This window comes from Botrytis fragariae, assembly GCF_013461495.1.
Source record: "Botrytis fragariae strain BVB16 chromosome Unknown tig00000161, whole genome shotgun sequence".
Taxonomy (NCBI): Eukaryota; Fungi; Ascomycota; class Leotiomycetes; order Helotiales; family Sclerotiniaceae; genus Botrytis; species Botrytis fragariae.
This window is the reverse complement of record NW_023500998.1, coordinates 1,128,120-1,148,318: the sequence shown is the minus strand read 5'-3', so window position 1 is coordinate 1,148,318 and position 20,199 is coordinate 1,128,120. Positions and strand designations below refer to the sequence as shown.

General features: G+C 36.3%; 5 protein-coding genes across 5 annotated transcripts; 2 read left to right on the top strand and 3 right to left on the bottom strand.

Annotated features, from left to right (window-relative positions):
- Positions 1 to 718: 718 nt before the first annotated feature.
- On the bottom strand, positions 719 to 1,237 carry Bfra_009526 (uncharacterized protein; the record flags this gene model as incomplete). The annotated part of the gene is made up of 1 exon (XM_037339869.1): positions 719 to 1,237. The coding sequence occupies one exon, from the start codon at positions 1,235 to 1,237 to the stop codon at positions 719 to 721; it is 519 nt and encodes a 172-aa protein (XP_037189919.1).
- A 1,528-nt stretch (positions 1,238 to 2,765) lies between these two features.
- Positions 2,766 to 3,567, top strand: Bfra_009525 (uncharacterized protein; the record flags this gene model as incomplete). Its single annotated transcript, XM_037339868.1, has 3 exons — positions 2,766 to 2,961; positions 3,017 to 3,124; positions 3,182 to 3,567. 3 exons carry the CDS (start codon positions 2,766 to 2,768, stop codon positions 3,565 to 3,567), a joined length of 690 nt encoding a protein of 229 aa, XP_037189918.1.
- A 60-nt stretch (positions 3,568 to 3,627) lies between these two features.
- Bfra_009524 (uncharacterized protein) lies at positions 3,628 to 4,527 on the bottom strand (the record flags this gene model as incomplete). The annotated part of the gene is made up of 3 exons (XM_037339867.1): positions 3,628 to 3,882; positions 3,942 to 4,213; positions 4,269 to 4,527. 3 exons carry the CDS (start codon positions 4,525 to 4,527, stop codon positions 3,628 to 3,630), a joined length of 786 nt encoding a protein of 261 aa, XP_037189917.1.
- A 6,198-nt stretch (positions 4,528 to 10,725) lies between these two features.
- Bfra_009523 (putative carboxypeptidase s1 protein) lies at positions 10,726 to 13,232 on the top strand (the record flags this gene model as incomplete). The annotated part of the gene is made up of 7 exons (XM_037339866.1): positions 10,726 to 10,838; positions 10,949 to 11,259; positions 11,308 to 11,334; positions 11,390 to 11,515; positions 11,566 to 11,801; positions 11,855 to 12,533; positions 12,598 to 13,232. 7 exons carry the CDS (start codon positions 10,726 to 10,728, stop codon positions 13,230 to 13,232), a joined length of 2,127 nt encoding a protein of 708 aa, XP_037189916.1.
- Positions 13,233 to 15,652: 2,420 nt separating this feature from the next.
- Bfra_009522 (putative potassium transporter protein) lies at positions 15,653 to 18,500 on the bottom strand (the record flags this gene model as incomplete). Its single annotated transcript, XM_037339865.1, has 3 exons — positions 15,653 to 16,585; positions 16,638 to 18,331; positions 18,404 to 18,500. 3 exons carry the CDS (start codon positions 18,498 to 18,500, stop codon positions 15,653 to 15,655), a joined length of 2,724 nt encoding a protein of 907 aa, XP_037189915.1.
- Between the last annotated feature and the right edge of the window lie 1,699 nt (positions 18,501 to 20,199).

The window sequence follows — 20,199 nt, the reverse complement described above, 5'->3', positions numbered from 1 at the left end:
CTATACGAAAGTACACATAGTATCAAATCTACCCCGGTACATCCTCCGGATCTACGCTGTAAAAGGCGCAGCTGCTTGTGATTTTGCCACTTCCCGCTCTGCATATCTTAGCGCACGATTTTCTTCCTAAAACTCACCAGCATTTAACTCCACCCTACCGAGTCTGCTCTATCTGTAGCCTCACCAGAAGCGAGCTGACAATTAGTTGCTATCGATTAAACTTGATTCTTGGTCCATAGATTATAGGCCCTGCAGTCGATCAACCACCATCTCTTGCTTTACGTACTGAGTAGACCTCATCTCAGAGTATTAGAACGTTGGAATTAATTTTTTTGTATAAGCAATAATGGTCTAGTCTCTCGAAATGATGATCTATTATCTCTTCAATCATGCTATCTTAACTACTTCGTTTGTTTTACGGGCGAAGCCATCATGGTTACTTGTAATAAGCACAATAGGAAATTAAGCAAATTCGGCACATTCTGTAAGGAGTACTAATTCTAGCTACATGGTGTTTCAGATTCTACGGACACATGATAAATAAGCTCTAACAGTTTGATAGTCCACTCAGTCATACCAACGTCGTTCCAAGGTCCCACCTTCCTGATTTATTCTTCCGAACGAGTCCGTCTGCCCACTCTCGAGTATAGAGCCAAATATGTATTCACAAACACAATCGCAGTGAGAAGTACCATGACACGCACAACGTCCAGCAAAACTACTCGTCACGCTTGTCGTAGCCGTAAGAACCATGAACGTAAGCAGTGCTTGCACTTGAGAGAGTTTCGAGTGTATCATCGGTAGTCTCCTTCGCACGCTTGTCGTAGCCATAGGAGCCATGGACGTAAGCAGTGCTTGCACTTGAGAGAGTTTCGAGTGTATCATCGGTAGTCTCCTTCGCACGCTTGTCGTAGCCATAGGAGCCATGGACGTAGGCAGTGCTTGCACTTGAGAGAGTTTCGAGTGTATCATCGGTAGTCTCCTTCGCACGCTTGTCGTAGCCATAGGAGCCATGGACGTAAGCAGTGCTTGCACTTGAGAGAGTTTCGAGTGTGTCATCGGTAGTCTCCTTCGCACGCTTGTCGTAGCCATAGGAGCCATGGACGTAGGCAGTGCTTGCACTTGAGAGAGTCTCAAGTGTGTCATCGGTCGCAGCTTCTGGAAGGGCCAAAGGGGCAGCGAGGACGTTGGCACAGACGATGGCGAGAACCAGCAAAACAGAATTTTTGAAAGCCATTGTTGCTGAGAGATTTTTTTTAGGTCTAGGAACGATTGTGGTTTATTGAAGTGAGTTAGAGATGGTTGAGTAACTGAAGAGACCGATCTTCAGGCTCAATATATAGATGAGTTCGAACTGACGCTGCAATAGACGAAAAGATAGTCAATCTCCCATAACTGAGAATAATAGGTCAATATCGACAACGGCCGGATTTGGCATGGGGCACTGCTCGCTGGCGAACAAGGATTCCTTTCCCCCGCCTCGCTTACTGTATTCGCGTATGGACGATCAAGCATCTTTTTGTACAGCTCTACGATAACATAAGCGGATCAACTTTGAGGTCCTCGATCCGAGGATACTGAAATATGTGTTTTATGTAGTCAGCAATCAGATCCCGCTAGAACACCATCACCTGCCTTCTCTGGCATAGAACACCATTCCATATTCATCATAATGATTCGTTTCCTGTCTTGATATATTGTAAAAAGACCTACTCTACTATGAACTTCTCTACAAGTTTGTGCCGTCTCCTAGTTTTCTTCATCTTTCAATAAGAATATGCAGACACGAGGATAGGGCTTATACTAGAACATTGTCACCTGCCTTTTCCGGCATAAAATAACATGCCATATCTAGTATGATAATCCGTTTCCTATCTTATCACATCGTGCAAAAGCCTACCATGATTTAAGCTTTTCTGTAAGTTTACATTATCATCTAACTTTCTTCATTTCTTATCTTATTTTGAGTAGAATAATATGGATATAAGAATAAAATTTGTGTTAAAATATTATTCTATAAATATATTATAGTAGTTCGTTCATTATTTCGCTGTACTATATAAGGCCTATTATTAAATTTATTTATAAGTTTATACTATCCCTAGTTCTCTCTATTTGTTATACTAGTCTTAATGAGAACAGATTGTTCAATAGTCCGGATTGTAGTCCAACAATATAAGATTTTAAATATTTAAAAATAATTAGAAATCTGAAAATAGTTTAATATCTGAATCAAAGTTAATATCTCAAATAATCTAAATATTCTTATTGATTTAAGGATTTGATAATCTTCATTATTGGATTATAGTCCGGATTATTGAATACCCTAAATTGGAATATGCAGGTGCAAGGATAATGGAGAGTCGTAGACTAGGCGCATGCAGTAGTCTTGGGGTTTCTGTCGGAAGAATATGTTGTTAGAAAGTAGTACAGGTAGTATTCAAGACCGGTCCGACTTCAATACGAATACAGACTTGGTACATATTGCCCTGTAACCATGCATTCGTGCCGTTTGTTCTCTCAGATTGGATTGGAGCTTGTTTGTCGTTATGCTAATGCCCGCTATTGTGACCCTAGTCACGTCATTTGGGGCCTCGAAGTGATTGTCGAAAAATACGCCTGTCAAATTCCGGGGTCTAATGATGCCCGCTGTTTTATGTCCTTCTACTTTGCTTTCTGGACTACTTCCAATTCCACATCACAAGTTCAGTAATTCGCTTTAAAAGTTTTGTCTAGGAAAGCTCTGAAAGGCACTCCTCCACGAAATGAGGTACAGCCAACTGCCAGAGTCAGAATCGGAGAAAAAAAGTGAATCCGAATGGTCGCTGGCTCCTCAAGGTCGTCAAAACAATGTGCCTCTTCTCCTACAGACGGGCGTCTTCGTGCTCTTGTTGATAAGTAATGCGGGCTGGATTTTGACGTTATGGTCTATACCACCAAAACCCATGGGCATCGATGAGTGTGAGAAAGCTGGCTCTCCCAGGCATACATCCGACTTGCTAAAACATTTGTCCAGATCCGCCCCACAAGACTATTCATACTGCAGTGTTTCAAGACACGACCTATGGTGATATTGACGCGAAGAAACCGCAAGCAGACTCTCTTTGGAGAGGTCTCTTCCCTTGTAAGTTACAGATCGCTGTGGTTCTCCCGAGTATATTGACTGACATTCAACCTGAAGCTGGCAATGGTTTGGTATCAGTAAGCAAGTCCGACCGTGAAATGTACGGCCTTTCAGAAACATGGCCGGATCCCGATACGCCTGGTAATGGCCTTTTTTTCATGGCCGGGTATCATAACTTGCACTGTTTGGCCAAGATTCGAACCTCAGTTTTTGAATCTCAAGCGCAGAAGAATCAGAGCGAGCCATGGGCGCATGTTATGCATTGTATCGATCAGATCCGGCAGACCATTATGTGTAATATTGATACGACATTGGTGCCTATGAGCGGGCCCAAGGAGTTCATAGATGGGCACTATCATGTATGTAAAGATTACCGCGATGTATTTGAGTGGGCGAGTCAGCACCGACCCGTGGTTGCGCCTGAGGACTCGGAAGCAGAATAGATAGATATATACCACAATACCACACATATGTTTCTTTATTATAGTCTAATGTATACGTTGCTATGCAGCGCTTGGGTGGCGCAAATTCGCCTGGTCATCTGGGTTGAATGATCGCTCAGAGGCCCATTCTTCGATACTCTCCCAATTCACACACTCATGCTGGCCACGAAAATTTGGCTTGGGCTCGAGACTATCATTCACCCACCGAAACCCCATCATTGCCGTGTCCGCATTGCACATCAGGTTCTGCCGAATACTATCAATGCAGTGATCTACGTGGGTTGGAGTCCATGGCTGAATGTCGTCGTAAATATCCTGTTTAACATGTCAGCTACAGAAGCGAAACAAGTTGGCCTGCTTGGGTGTGCTCTTACCTTGTACATATAATGGCGAATGTATTTAAGGCAGTGCAATTGATGGTACACATCCAGGATCGCGTAGTACTTGCCAGAGCCATCATTCAGCGGAATGGACTCGACTCCTGCTTTCTCGAGATCCTCTGCGGACACACGTACGTTGGCATTCATTAGAAGTCGACTCCATGCCTCGTCAAGTTCCGGACTTGGTGGCCCTTTCAAGGGATTTCCATGCAGGACCGAGACATCGATGGTCTTCTTTTCTTTGACGATGGCGTCCCGTACAGGTGCTGGTCTAGGTCAGCAAGTACTCTTACACACGTGGCTGTACTCAATCTTGCGCACTGTAGATGAGTTGCCCAGCTGAATTAGACTGAGCCAGACAGGCCGAGTCCTTCACAAGAGATACCAAAGCCAAGGAGTAAATGGTAAGGAAGGCAAAGAATCCGGGAAGTGCAATGATCCATCGCGAATACCACCGGCTTCTTCGTGCGCGTTTTAGTTCGATATGGTTGTGAGAATCGTTCTGAGAGCTAGAGTCGGACAACAGTTTCTCGGATGCTTCTTGTCGCGATCCAGACTCGGATGCGTGATAGCTGTCCATTTTGGGCTGCTCAGGTAGGTGGGTGCCCAATTTGCAGTTTGTCAACCCTAACTGTGAAGACCTAACGAGCAATACTCAAGGCTCGCGCAATTAAACTGGAAGCGGCGAGTTACAGCTCGTCGACCCTTTTACTGTGAGAGGGCCAACTACAGAAGGATCGTAGCCTGATGAGTAAGTAGATAAGATGATGCGTTGACTTGTCATGTACTCGTGCGGTTAGAAATCATGCAAGTCCGGCTCTAAATACGCTATATTAGTGCAAAGGAGCCAATAGAATCCACCGCTCCTTTCAATCCTACTATAGTAGATGAAGATTTGGGAAAGAAAGCGATCAATCAGATGGTTCGCTTATCCTACCGAGGCCGATATGGACCATTTTGCCAATACACCAAAAATAGAATTCTGCCTGAACTAAAAGCATATATAATAATAGAATATATATTTCTAGTCAAATAGATTACCTATTATTATATCATTTCATAATTCCTACTTTTTGATATAATATTTACTTTTCTCAAAATATTCGTAAACTAGTCCCCTTTTCTTTAATCAATATTACTATTTCTTTGATTCTTTTTATTTTTTATATTTTACTCTTATTTATATAATCGATATAAATAAATCTTAAAGTTTATTATCTTTATATAAAAACTTAATTAAATAATAATATATTAATAATTATAATACTAAAAGTATTAAATAATTGCTTACTATTGAATTTGATATTAATATTGAAATTAGAATTATTAATAAATATTTTAAACAATAAGGATTCATTCGAAAACCTAGAATCAAATATAATAATTCTATTATATAAAGTCAAATTGTAATATATTTCATTTTATTATTAAATAATAAAAAAATGATAATAGTATTCAAAACTAAAGAATAAAATATATCTGAAAGGTAAATCAAGAAGATATATCTATTTTTTAGTTTTTATAAAAAACTTATAGTCAAAAAACAATATAAACAAAATAAATAACTTTTCAAAATTCTTAAAAAAGACTTAGAATTAGATTATATTCAGAGTTATAATAAAAGATTATTATATATCTATTTCTATAAAAAGAAAAAGCTTATATTATAATATAATATTATTTATTTACTTAAAATTATAAAGTATATTTTTATTAATATTTTATATCTATTTTAAAGATATTCTTTTTTATATGCTTTGAATATTAGATCCTTAGAATATTAAAAAACAAATGAAATATTTTCAATTAATATATAGAAAATATAGAATTCCTAAACCGAATTTCATTTGATTTATAAATAAGTATAATAAATTATTTCTAATTAGAATTAAGATTTATATATATATTAATATTTATTCATACTTTATTCTATAAATATATATTAAAATAGTAAATAAATGATTAGTATTAATTATATATCAATATTTATTATTTTGTTTTAAAATTAATATAATATCTAGATTCTTTTGAGTAAATAAAAGAATAAAGCTTTCTCTTATAATTGAAGCTCATTTTGTATTATCTCGAAAAGTTGATAAAAATATAAAAGAAATTAAAGACTGTTTTTGGTTTGAAAAGAGTACTAAAAATCAATGGATTAAAAATTAATAATAAAAACTTCAAATATTATTATTATATTAATAAAGAATATGTTTCCTTATCCTTTATTAATTTTTATTTAGATAAATGAAAATTTTTCTTAATTAAACTTTAATAAAATTAATTTTTTTTTCTTTTCTATTTTTCTTATTCTTTGTATAATCAATTATTAATATAATCTAGAATTATTTTGAAGAATTAGTAAAGAATAATTAATATTATAAAGATAAATATAGGGATCAAATTATAATTTTTATTATTTATATGAAATAGATAAGAAAAGAGATAATAGGATATATAGATCTTTAGAATATATATAATATTCAAAAAAATAAAATATACTTTTATTATTATATTAGAAAGTTTTTTATAATATATTAATTCCTTTAAGAGGAATATATGAATAAAGGGAGAATTATTTTATCTAAGTTTTATAAGAAGCTTTTAATAGATTATAAGAAATAGAGTATATTTATCTTTATATTATTATTTATATATTTGATTAATCTTATAGATATTAATAAATATCTATTATTAGTTATAATTAAGTTCTATTAAGATTTTGTTTAGAATCTTGAATATAATTTGAATATTATAAAATCGAATAATAAAACAGAATAAGATAAGTTTATATATATATTAGTATATCACTTTCTTTATAAATATCTATAAAAATATATTAATTCGAATCAAGAATCATTTTTATATTTATTTTTAATATCTATAAATAAATATAATAGAATAATAGAGAAAAGGGAAGCTATAAGTGATATAATATATAATAATTTGAGCTTTATATAAGCTTAAAGGTATTATACTAATGAAATTATTATAAATAGGAATATGGATTATCTAATTAGAGATAAATCTAATATTGAGATTAGGGATAATAGAATTATGAATCAAAATTGAATTAAATAAAAACTAGAAGTATAATTTTCTTTAATATTCCTTATTTCCTTTTATTAGTTTTTTTTATATAATTGATTTTCTTATTTATTTTTTGTATTTTTGAAATAAATAGATTCTCAAATCAATATTTCTAATAGATATCTTACTATTTTAATATAAAGAAAAAACACAATCTCTTTATTAATTTCTATATATATTATAATATAACAAATCCTAATAAAACTCTCAAAATTATATTGATTTTCTTTAGTTTTTTAATTTCTGAATTATTCTTAGATTCTTTTATTAAAAGTATTATTAAAAATAAGAGCTTATAAGAATCTATTTTATTATTACAATATATAATAAATATATCTCAAAATAGTATATAACTAAAGCAAAAAACAATTGATTATATAAATAAATGAAAAAGAGAAAAGACAATAAAAGCATAAGTACTATATACTAGAATAAATATTAAATAATTTAAAAATATTATTTTAACAAAAAATACAGAATTGGAATATAAAAATAAAAAGAGTATTTTATAAATTATTAATATTAAATTTACTATCAATATTACCTTAACTAAAATCACTTATTTTTATTTTAATATATATACTTTAGAAAATAGTTTCAAAACCTTCTTTAAACAGATTTTAGTTAATATATTTTATTCTCTAAATTTTACTTCAATTTATTCTTTATATATAATATTTCTATTAGAATTGATTATATATAAACTAATTAATATATAAAGAAATTTATATTGTTATTTGATAATTATTCATTCGAAAATCCATATATCTGACTTTGAAATAAGGTTATCCTATTATTTATCAAAAACAATCATTAAATAGATTCTATAGACAATTCTAAATATAAGTATTTTATTGAAAATATTGAAGAAATTCAATTTAAGGATTTATTATTAATTATAATGAAATATAAAATACTTATAGATAATATATTCTAAAATATCAATATATTATATGATTTATTAAAAACTAGGAATATTTTTAAGGGGAAAAGGAATATATATTTAATATTTCTCTTTATAAAGTAGAATATTATAAATTATATTATATAAAAGATTAACAAAAGTATTTGTATATATTAATAATCGAATAATCCTAGGATTTCAATCAAATCTAAATCAAGTAATCTCAAAAGAATAATATCGAAATCTGAGTTTTCTTTTAAATCTTTAATCAAAAAAGAGTTTATTAATAATCCCAAAATCAAATTTGAATTAATAGATAAGTAATCAAAAAAGAAAATTAAAGTTAGATTAATATAAAAGATTATATTCAAAAATAATAATATTCAAATGATTAATTACTCTTTTAAGTATATATATAAAGAAACTTAAAACAATAATCAAATACTAAATCCTATATCAATATCTATATCAATATTATTAATAAATTATATATCCTAAATTATATATTAAATAATAAATTAATTAAATCAAAGAGTATTTCTAATACTATAATTCCATTTATTAATATTGAACTCTTTTTTTTTAATAAATTAAAACTTTCTCAATCTTTATTTTAAAGTGATTTAATAAAGATTATTAATATATTACTAACTTTATATATATTATAATATATTAGATTCTAGAATAATCTCTTTAAAGAAAATGGATTTTATAAAAGATTAATTAATAGAAAAACTAATAAGAAATAATAATAGTAAATAAAGTGAAATCTAGTATATTCGTTTTTTAAAATTATAAAGCTATTTTATTATTATTTCTTTTGTTTTTCTTTTATACAATAAATACTCTATTTGAATATATAACATTTGAAATATATAATTATAAAATAATAAAAGGATTCTGAATTGTAATATATATTAATTGGATTCTTTATTCTTATTAATTATATTATATTATATTATATTCAAGAAAAAGAAAAAGAAAATAAATCATTTCCTATATCTAATATAGGAAATGAATAAGTTTATTAATATCAAATCCATTTGAATTATTAATATTATTATAAAATATATAAAAATCGAGATATTAATAATAAGCTCTTTTTCCAAATCTAATTCTATTATTCTAGATCAACCTTAATTATTTGTTTTTTATAGCTATTAATAGATTGATATAATATAGAGTAAGTTGTATATTTTCTAGATTATATTTTAATTATTATTTTAAATATTTCTAATTAAATTATAAACTTATTAGAATTTATATTTTATATAATATATACTCTATATCTATTTTATCTTTTGCAATTAATATAAATACCTTTAAACTACTTTTTTAATTTTATATATACTACAAAAATACTATTCCCTTTTTTGTATTTTTAATAGGGTCAATATTTTATTATATTATTAAAAGAAATAAGATATTAGATTATAAAAAACTATTATTATATTATTAAATCTATATCGAGATTAAATAATTAGAGTTTTAATAATATAGATATTATATAGAGATTCACCTAGAGTATTATTATATCGAAGCTTTGTTTTATATAGAATCTTTTTTTCAAGAAGAATAAAGTAATCTATATATATAAAGTAGTATTTTAATTATTAAAAGATTAATAAATATTAATTAAAGGATATATAAAGGATTATACAAAACAAACAGAACAGTTTATAATTCGATTTCTATTAATCAAGAAAGGTTCAAATTGAATTAGATTTAATAAATCCTTTAAAATATGAAAGGAATATAAAGGGAAACTAATTTGAGAAGTAACTAAAATAGAGTTATAAGAATTGTTATAATTAATTGTAATAAAAATAGATATCATTTTAATATTGTTTATATAATCAAATATTTACATTTTTGAATAGATTTGAATAATTTGAATTGAAATGTTTATAGATTCAATTATTTATTTATATTTTATGTATTTATTTATTCTAAGATTATATATACTAAAATAATTATATAAGCTTAATAGATATAGAAAAAGAAAAAACTACTTTTATAATATAAGCTAATATATGATAATATCACTATTGTTATTATTTTATTTAAAAAATAAAGATATATTATAAATGGTTTTTATAGTGATATATAATGAGATTGCGCTCTATATAGTACAAATTATTTTTCCAAGATTTATATAGGTATATTATACAAATTTTAGATTTTTTTTTTGTATCAGGTAGAATTCTATTTTTGGTGTATTAACAAAATGGTTCATATCGGCCTCGGTATATCCTGAGGTTCCTTTCAAGCGGTCCAAGCTCTTTTTGAAGATTCATCTACCCAAATCTTGTCTCTTTTTAGCCAAAAAAAAACAAGTTCTATTTAGACAATCAAAAAACTCTCAAAATACAAGCCTAATAATTACTTGAATCACCACAAACTAATATGGCAATATTATTGATATTTTTTGAGATTATCCTCTAATAAAACTTTGGCAAGTATATGCATTTTGAGAGTTCGGAAGTTCTTCGGTTATCACTTTAAATGGAGGGGCTCGTTTCCAGCACCCCACGGGGTATTGAAATCGTACTGTTTTCGGCACAGAGATGAATGATTTCTGTCTGTTTCAGGCACTAGAGGGCTCCCCTGCAATGGTTTAATCCTATTGAGGCAGGAGCTGTATACTTTCCGGCCGCACGAGTAGGGATTCTGACCCTAGTGGGGCCGATTACCGAATTAAGACTAGACCGGTAATACCCATATGCACTGTTGGAACCAGACCTGTAAGAAACAGAGAATGTGCAAGTACACTTCGTATATCATATGCATATTACAAATGTCAAGGCTGGCGCTCGCCATGACGCTAACGCATACGCGCTTGCCAGCTACTTTCGTGCCAAGGAGGGTCACCGCGGGATAGCCTTGAAGGACGGAAAGTAGGGTGAACTCTGATCGTCACTACGCCGTGCTGTCTGGACTGCGGTGGCCCCGAAGCATATGCGCATTTTGGATGTGCATTGTTCATCTTTCATTGACGGCGCAATAGCATCACCATGATTGTCATGCCTTGCTCTTCGGTGTATGGGCTAGTTTATAGTTTCCTTTTGATTCTATTCAATCTGAGTCCTGTTCTGACACTCTCCCTGAGACTTCGAGACGACATCCGTGTTGACTCAAAGCCAGTTTCACTATGTGAGGAAGCGCCGGGTGTAGAGAGCCATTCTGGATATATTCGACTACAGTCTGGAGTTCTGAAGGAGTATGGCATCGATTCCACTAAGAATTATCCCGTCAATATCTTCTTCTGGTACTTCCAGAACCGGAAGAAGAGGGCCGATTCACCACTGACAGTATATTGTGAGTGTATAAAGAAAGAGACATGGACTGTGGGCTGACAATCCGCAGTTATGGGCGGGCCAGGAGCTTCCAGTTGTAAGACTTGCGACACGTTTGTAGCTTTTAAGATTATAACTCATCTCCTTTGCAGTAATGTCCTTGTTCCGTGAAAACGGGCCATGTAGAGTCAATTCAGACAGTAACAGTACCTCTAACAATCGATTCTCTTGGAATGAACATTCAGACATCCTTTATATTGACCAGCCTGTACAAACAGGTAAGAAATGTCTTCCACTTTGTATAGAGATATCACTGACCTGATTCAAGGCTTTAGCTACGATTTCGCTGAACCCGGCGTTCTTGATGCCAATGATAATCTGGTGTTGGACAGGAATTCAACAGAGACCCCAACGGAACTCGCGTCTGGATCGCGACGAGGATTGTTTTCAAGTCATAATCCGCACAACACCGCAAACAGCACGCAAGCGGTGGCTCGCAGCACATGGTTCTTCCTCCAAGTGTGGATGCAGAAGTTCGGCAAAAGAGAGTCTTCGAATAATAAGGTACGGTCATAATAAGCAAACTTTTTAGAGAAGCCCTTCCTCACAACATCTAGATAAATTTCTGGACTTCTTCGTATGGCGGCCATTTCGTTCCAAAACTCATCCAATACGCTTTGCTTCAAAATGAACGTCACAGCCAAGGTAAGCTGGACCAAGACCAGTTTATTCCACTGAACATCGGAACTCTGGGCATGACCAACGCATGTATCGATGGTCCCACTCAGCTTCCTTACTACCCCGAAATGGCGCTCAAGAATAACTACAGCGCCCCTCTCACGGACCAGGCAGGCTACCTGACAGCTATACATAACTTCAAGAAAAGCAACGGCTGCCTCGCAAAGATTCAAGCCTGCCGAAATGTTTCGACAGCTGCTGACCGCACCCTAAGCGCCTCAAGCAATGTTGACGACATTTGTCGTGAAGCCAATCAGTACTGCGGCAAGCACGTCGCCAGCGTCGCCACGGGTAGAAGCTATTTCGATATCGCGTACCCAGAAAATCTCCTTGCCAATCCCCTCTCTGAGACATATCTTGGGTACCTGAACCAGAAACACGTACAAGACGCCCTCGGTGTGCACGTGAACTTTTCCGCAAACGCACCGGTGGTCGCTCAGGCGTTTTCCTTGACAGGTGATAATGTCAAAGGGGGATCTCTCGAGGCACTCGCAAGTATAATGGACGCTGGAGTGCCCGTAACCATGGTGTACGGAGATCGAGACTTTGCCTGCAATTGTAAGAAATAACCAACGTGTAGATCCTCATCATTATTAATCGGATGCTAATTATTATCGCACAGGGCTCGGCGGCGAAGCTGTCTCGCACGCTATTCCCTTCAGTTATTCTCACGACTTCTCCTCCGCCGGCATTGCCGACGTCTCACTCCCAGGGTACCCCGTGGGCGCACAAGTTCGGCAGGCAGGTAATCTATCTTTCATCCGAGTGTACTCCGCCAGCCACAACGTAGGGCTGCAACAACCTCAACTGGCACAAACGATTTTCCAGCGTGCCATAAATGGGCTCGACATCGCTTCTGGAACCGTTCCAGCCTCCGGGTATAGCACCGGACACATGTACAAACATTGGGAGCATTCGGGCGAGTCACCGCCATTTCCCCTTGAGGGCGCGTGCTACACGTGGAATTTGGGGCTCTGTAGTGACAGGCTGCGGACGCTATATCTGGAGGGAAAGACATTGGTACAGGATTACTTTGTTGTGGAGGATAATAAGGGGCGATGTTTGCCGAATCCGGTAAGGCCGTGTGCGAGGAGGGATGGATGGAGGGGTAAGGAGCTGAGTAAGACGGTAGTTGATGTCATTGTTGAGAGACAGAGGATGGTTCTAGGTGATTTGAGGAGTTTTATGATGCTCTTCATGCTGTTTTCGGCTTGCGTAGGATGTGTTGCTTGCCTGCACACCTTTTTGTTCGCCTGAATAAAATTAACTTCCAGGTCTTGAACTTATTTTCATCCTAAGAATCGCATTTTTCATAGTTACTACCTTTGTGTTTAAATTCATTTGGTTTCTGTGTGAACAAATAGTGAATGAATGGCGTTTAAGTCATAAAGGAGCTAGTCCTACAGCAAGGCCTATTGAAGGATTACTTATTCTGTACATAGCTGGCTCTTTAGATTCAATACACATTGACAACTAGAACCTACATTATAGGTCCTACATCATCCATACTCTTCTCAAACCAACAGTTTCCATTTCAATTCAGACACCTCGCCATACAAAGTGTACTTACAGTTACGCTGAACTATTTGCGAGCCTTTATTATTGGAAAATGAATTCCCTATTCCTCGTCTACAATCTGGCGCACCTGGAGTCTGAAGATTAAATGATACGATATGGGATAATCCTAAAGTTTAAAAGAGGGATTCAAGATATTTCTTCTTTGTATCTATCATTTTACTCTCAGTTATAAGACCTTTAAAATAACGCAAGCGTCAGCTCATATGTAATATATGTAAAGGTATGGGTTTTTTATACTAGACTAAATCATATGATTTCACAGTATACTAGAACTGTATAACAACACAAAAGTGTGGGCGTGATTATATAATATGGATCAAAGCAATCAAAAGACTCGAGAGAAAAGAAGGAGGGATTATATAGGGTTTTCCTTTTGTGTCTATACTCTTACTCTCACTCTTACTTTGAGGCATAAGCACTTTTAAAATGACCAGGACGCCAGCTCCCATATAACAATTGTTTCAATATGTATCATTCAATCATTCCTATACTCTCATTCTAATATACAGTCTTACTATATATAACTTATTAGTGATTTAGCCTAGCAAGCAAACCCTATGCTATATTTCCTTCCCCTCGCTCTGCCAAGAATTCACGCGCCCCCCTCTTAACTACAAACCCTCACCCTCTCTCATTACTTTCCAGCTACACACCTCCTCATTCCCCCCCACTACTCACCTCAAACATCAAGCCTTACCCTCCTTCATTCACACGCCAAAGCTAACACTCACCTACTACACTCCCCGGGCCACTTCACTACACACCCCGCCACACCCAATTCTTCCACAGAAACTTCGCTTCGGAGACCGACTAACCCCTTTGTTATAAAATACCGTAAAGATCCCAACCAATCGTTGAAGTCCCCTAACAATGTCACCATCTTCCCTCTCTCATCTCTCATCTTAGAAACAAAACTCAATTATACTCTTCAGAAGTGAATCTCACACTCTAAAACACACGAATAGATGAACAGTCATCACCATGAAAAGCATCAAGAAATCAACAAGAATCGAGAAGTACCACCCGACAGGCATACCTATTTATCATGACCATTATAGATTTCATAGATCCAATGTTTCAAATCAATTTGACAATGAAAAGTATTTCAATATGTAACATCATTCCAATCCCTAAAAGTGCCTTAAACCCCAAACCAATTTCAATATTCGAAAGTGATTGAATGTCCCAAAGTTTCTAATTGCTAGACCGCAGTCCAAACTATTTGATACCCTGAACGAAACAGACAGTATAAAAATCTACAATTCACCCCAACACAATACCCCGCTTCTCGATTCATCATTCTTTGGCTCGGGGATGTTGAGAAACATGTAGACAAGCGACTTAAACAGTTGATGCCTAGGAGTTTTGATGACCATTGGTCTCATATCACATTTGATATTGTTTTGATGACCTTCATTTTCCTTTCATTACTCGCACATTCATTATATGCATGATATATTCAAGTTCCCATTAACTGTCAATCGATACGTCACAAGCATCTATATGTATTTCAATTGGAGTGCCCGCCTACATAATCAGCAGGTGTAGACCGACTGTCGAGCGAGTGAGGGTTTGCCGTGAAAGTGACAAGTAGACTTAGTAGATACATTCTCATAGTTCTTTTTTCAAGCGCCTAATAAAAGTCAAGGAAGTGCAAAAATCATGTGTAATTAATATTCAAAGCCATGCAATCTTCATACCTATCTACACAAGTTCAGGCCGATATGTATCATATACCATGAAAACTCCCAGAACACCTATGCATGCCGTTATATGTAACCCAAATCCCGAACCTCCAGACTGAAGTTTCATTTACCCACGCTCCGCTACACTCCATTGAGTTCCCCAACATGCCCAAACACAATAATGACAACGCTACCCGTACCTGCGTATCTATAAACCCATCAACGTACTAACTCCAAAATCATCAAAACATATGCCCCAAAAAGCAAATTCGATCTAAGGTATCATGATATCGTAGTAGCATCCCATATTCTCGCAGCCTCCCCCTTTTAAAAAAGAAACAATGCCCAGTGCTTTTGTCCCACAACTATTTTTTTGTACAATTGATTCATATCTCCCTTCCAAACTTATCTCGATTATTCGGATATTTTCTTATCCACATTATTCTGATGTTTATCGGAGCTGTTCCATTTGGAGAAGATGCCACCACTAGCTTTTGGACTGACACTTCGTCCCCTTTCTGGTGTTGCTATGCTGTGCCGCCTAACGTGAGTCGTACCTTGATTCCGATGGCTGTTTGGAATAGTCGGGCCTGGGTGAAGAAGACTGCTGAGGAAGTTCGTTGATGGGGCTTGACGCTCCGTATTGACTCTTTGAACGCCAGTATTGACAGTCGCGAGATCTGTTCCATTGCTAACAGCTGTCGCATTGGAATTCCGACGGTGAACTCGTTGTGCTGCATCCAGAGCTTCTTTTTCTGCTAAATGCTCGCTTGGCAACAAGATGGCGCGATCGAGCTCGTACGGAAGACCACGATGGCGCCCACGAATTTGCATCGCAATAATGACAAGTTTCGAGACAACATTGAATTCGGCAGATAAAGAGGCATCAATTCCCGGATATCCTAGACTCAGACCAACTGTACCGTAGGCACTGACAATCTCAAACAAGACAGAAAACATATTAATAGATGGATCAGTACCTTGGAGGCGGCTGCCTTCAGCGATTGAAATGATAAAAAGGCCCAAGAAAATATACCACAAATCGAAAGACAATTGTCTTCGAAGATGGGCACCCACGTAAGATGGCTCGCCCTCGTCCTCATTCTCTTCTGTTGGCGATCCGTAAATACCCAGTGACTTTTCCTCATAAACGTTCGTACGACGAACAGAAATGGCAATAGGAAGAACAGAAATATACATCATGATTAGATAAGAAACCTGGATGGCAGGATGAAGTTCCGCAAGATTGACAACTCCAAACCCAGCTGTTCTTGTGGAAGCAGCTTGGAACCAACCATCGAGAACGCGAATGTTTACTGGCAGATCAGTCACAACAGAATTGCCGAGCTAAAATAAGCCATCAGCAAAGTACAATACCACGAGGGATGGGAAAACTTACATCAAGAATAATGAAGAACAGTAAGTCGACCCCGTTCAATATTACAAGAATCCAAAACAGCCACCAAGTCGCCTTACTTGGAAAAAGTAGCGTAAAACATCGACGAGGATGGTCTAGTAAAAATCTCAATTCCTCCCAAACCGCACTATTTCTGGGCACCCACAATGTGGTGACCCAAATGATGAATCTCAGCATGATCGGAAACCCCGTGTTGCCAATGATAATCAGAAATGACATCAGCAAGAGTGGCCAAATAGCAGTATTGAAAGAGATCATGCTGTCAGGGGTGAGAGTAAATCCCAGATCCGTAAAAGCAGAACTAGCTGTGAATATACTCCACCAAACTCTGCCCTGACCATCTTGCTCGACTATTGAGCCATAGGTTCGGCTATTAAGAATCCAGGGCAATAGACAAACAACAGCAAATATACTAAATCCCAGGAAATAACAAGACAAAATTAAAGCCAAAGATTTCAGTGATCTGTATTCGATTCCACCGAGTTCTTCTCTTTGTTGCTCGGTGAGATCAACGAAGGCTGAGTTACGACCGATGGTTGGTGCCCAACTCAAATAAGGAGTAGGGTCCTCTTTTTCGCCAGTAAGAGCTGTTTTGATGCTTTGAAATGTTGGAGCTCTTGACTTCAATCTCGACATGACTGCGCCATTTCCATTTCCCTGAGTCTCCGTGGCTTCGATGCCCTCGGCGTTTCTGTTGTTGCGAAATCTCATGACACCCTTCATGGTAGCGCCTGCAGCTTTCACATCATCCACCGCCCGCTCAACTTTAGGATGTGTTGGAACTTCGATTGTAACATTACGCTTCCTTGAGGGATAATGGTCTTGCCACTGCGACTCTCCATTCAAAGTGCCACGATCATGGCTTCCCCTTCGAGAATACATGGAACCTCGGCGAGATAATGTCCTAACAACCGGATCTTCTTCCTCCTCTTCAACGGTTTGTGGAGCAACACCAGCGTCTGCATCTCTTGGTCCGGGAATTCGAAGAATAGTCCTGTCTTCTGGATTTCTTTGACGTTCTAAAAAGGCAATATGATCTTCATCCCTACGACGAACTGGTAATCGCAGCTCTTCATCGGCCAGTCCATTACTCCTCTTTACTTGATCGGCAAATTTAATTTGTGTGTGATGTGAAGTAGGACTGGGATCGTTCGCGGTCTCCGTACTTGATATATTACTACTTCCAGAACCATTGACAGCATCTGCCTTGTTTAGCGCCTTTTCTTTCTCAATTGCTGCTTGGATATCATCAATAGCATCCCGATTGTCGCGCATAACATTCGCTCTTGTCGTGCCATGCATTACAACAATGTTTCTGCCATTTACACCTTTCTCCGCATCTACAGTATCCGCACCAGTTGTTCTCGATCTCGAGAATGATTTGGCGATACTCCTTCGGTTTCTCTTGTTTTGGGCGGCAATGTGCTGGAATCGTTTTTCGAACCAGTATAATCGAAGGAAAACGACAAAGGAATTGATCGTGATTGGGTTCGTGAATATCGGTATTAAGTATAGGACAATTTGCTGCCATGTGTTGAGGGTGTTAATGTTGATAGTGTTCAATCCACTTTGGGTTGCACAACCACTTGCGAAGAATAGCGCATCTATGTAAGGTATTCCTCCTCGAATATATAAACAGATAGAACCGAGCAGTGTCATTCCAATGATCCAGAAATCTTTTCATGATGTTAAGTTAGTGTCGTTACACGATGCGGAGTTTTCCATTATCTGTGTCTCTCTGAACTTACAATGTACAGTGATGAAATTGAAATGGGGGCTTTTGGAAATAAAAGATGGCTTGAGAGCCGCAATATGTTGCCATAGTTCTAGCAGAAGGGTGAACATCTTTGCGGTTCTGAAGGAAAAGTTCGACCAAGCAGTGTTGGCAGCGCTCCGCAGAAGATATTAAAATTATCAGCTGCTCGAGTTTGATGAATAGTTGGAAATCCCCGTTTGCACGGAATGCATTGTATAAGGGTCGCAGACCCGAGGAAGTCGCGAAGGAAGTCTGCGATAGACTCCTCGGACGGTTTGTTGTATAATGTGGCGAAGCAAAAGGGGAAAGAAGCTTTCAAAGATTAAAAATGACGAGGTTTGAGATTGGTCTTTGTTAGTCTTATCAACACTTGGCAGGAAAGCACACTGGTCGTGATGAATCTTTAGCTTTGTCTGTCAACCCCGATCACAACACCTCAATTGGATAATTGTTGGACAAAATCCCCTGAGAACTTGGTACAATTCGACAGGTCACGATGGAATATGAAATATGAAGTGTTGTGTGATAGTATAAGAAACAGAAAGGGCACAAAGGAGAAGAGAAAGTGGACGAGGAAGACGAAGAAGGTGAGGAGACTAGGATGACGAAGAGGAGATTGATATGATACGAGCAACCGGGGGTGAATAGTCTGTATGTTATATTATGTACAATTGGGAAAGAATTGGAATAAAAAATAAGGTTTTCCTATGGGCCAGCTAGAAAGATTGTTGGTTTGTGTGGTGTGGTAGCTGTACTAGCTAAAGTCCACAATGTTAACCTTTTCTCTAGCCTCATGATAAGTAGGCAAAGAAATAAAAATTGTTTTCACTTCCCTGCAGAAAACGGTTGATGGGTCGTAGAACAGAAAAAAAAATCATTCTTACATGTTCTAGTCCTTGGAAGATCTTCGACCTTCGAATCAACGATTAGATGATGGCGGCTATTTACCGCGATGCATTTACTTTCTGACACATTCGTTTACTATAACTAGGTATTCCATAATTGACAGAATAACTGGAGGTCCAAAACTTGGGCATCTTTTATTCGCTAATGACCATGGCAAGATGATGTGATATCCAACAATTGTTGTACCCTCGATGATTATAACCATGTTCTTGATGAAGATTCGCTGTAGATAGTCCTTTTATTACTCAATCCCTTGTTTCTCTCTGACCTCCAGATAACATTAAAGCTGGCATGTACGCTCGACGTACGTACTCACTACCCCAGCCATTCTGGTTCGTTTCCCTCGGGAAGAGTACCACATTTGGAGTAAATTTCCTATTGCGCAGTTGCAGATCTTACACCGGTACTTCAAACGTCAGATAAGAAATCATCGAATTTTGAAGCATGCATCATTAAGCATGGGAGCCTGCATTACCGTGGCCAAGGTTTCATATATTATTGTTTGATGATGTTCCGTTTGATTTCTCTGGAGAGTTCTACCCCTTACCTCGAGACAATTTGAGAGAGATGGAAGTATAGAACCAAGCAGCCAGCTAGCTTACAGGATTCAGCCACCTATTATTAACAAGCATTTGGCTTTCCCCTATTGGTTTCCTTTTCACCGTTGTAAATTGCTACATATTGACACGGCCGGGCCAGTCAAAGCTGCACTTTGGCACGTCAAGGTCCTAGCACAAAGCAACACGACTTTGCTGGTAATCTCGATATTGTAGCCATGAAACAACCTACACTCCTCGGTACAAACCGCCTAAGAGTTACACCAGGACACCCCATAGCCATCGCCTATGCCAATCTTGAGGGGCACAAACTCGCACCGCAAGG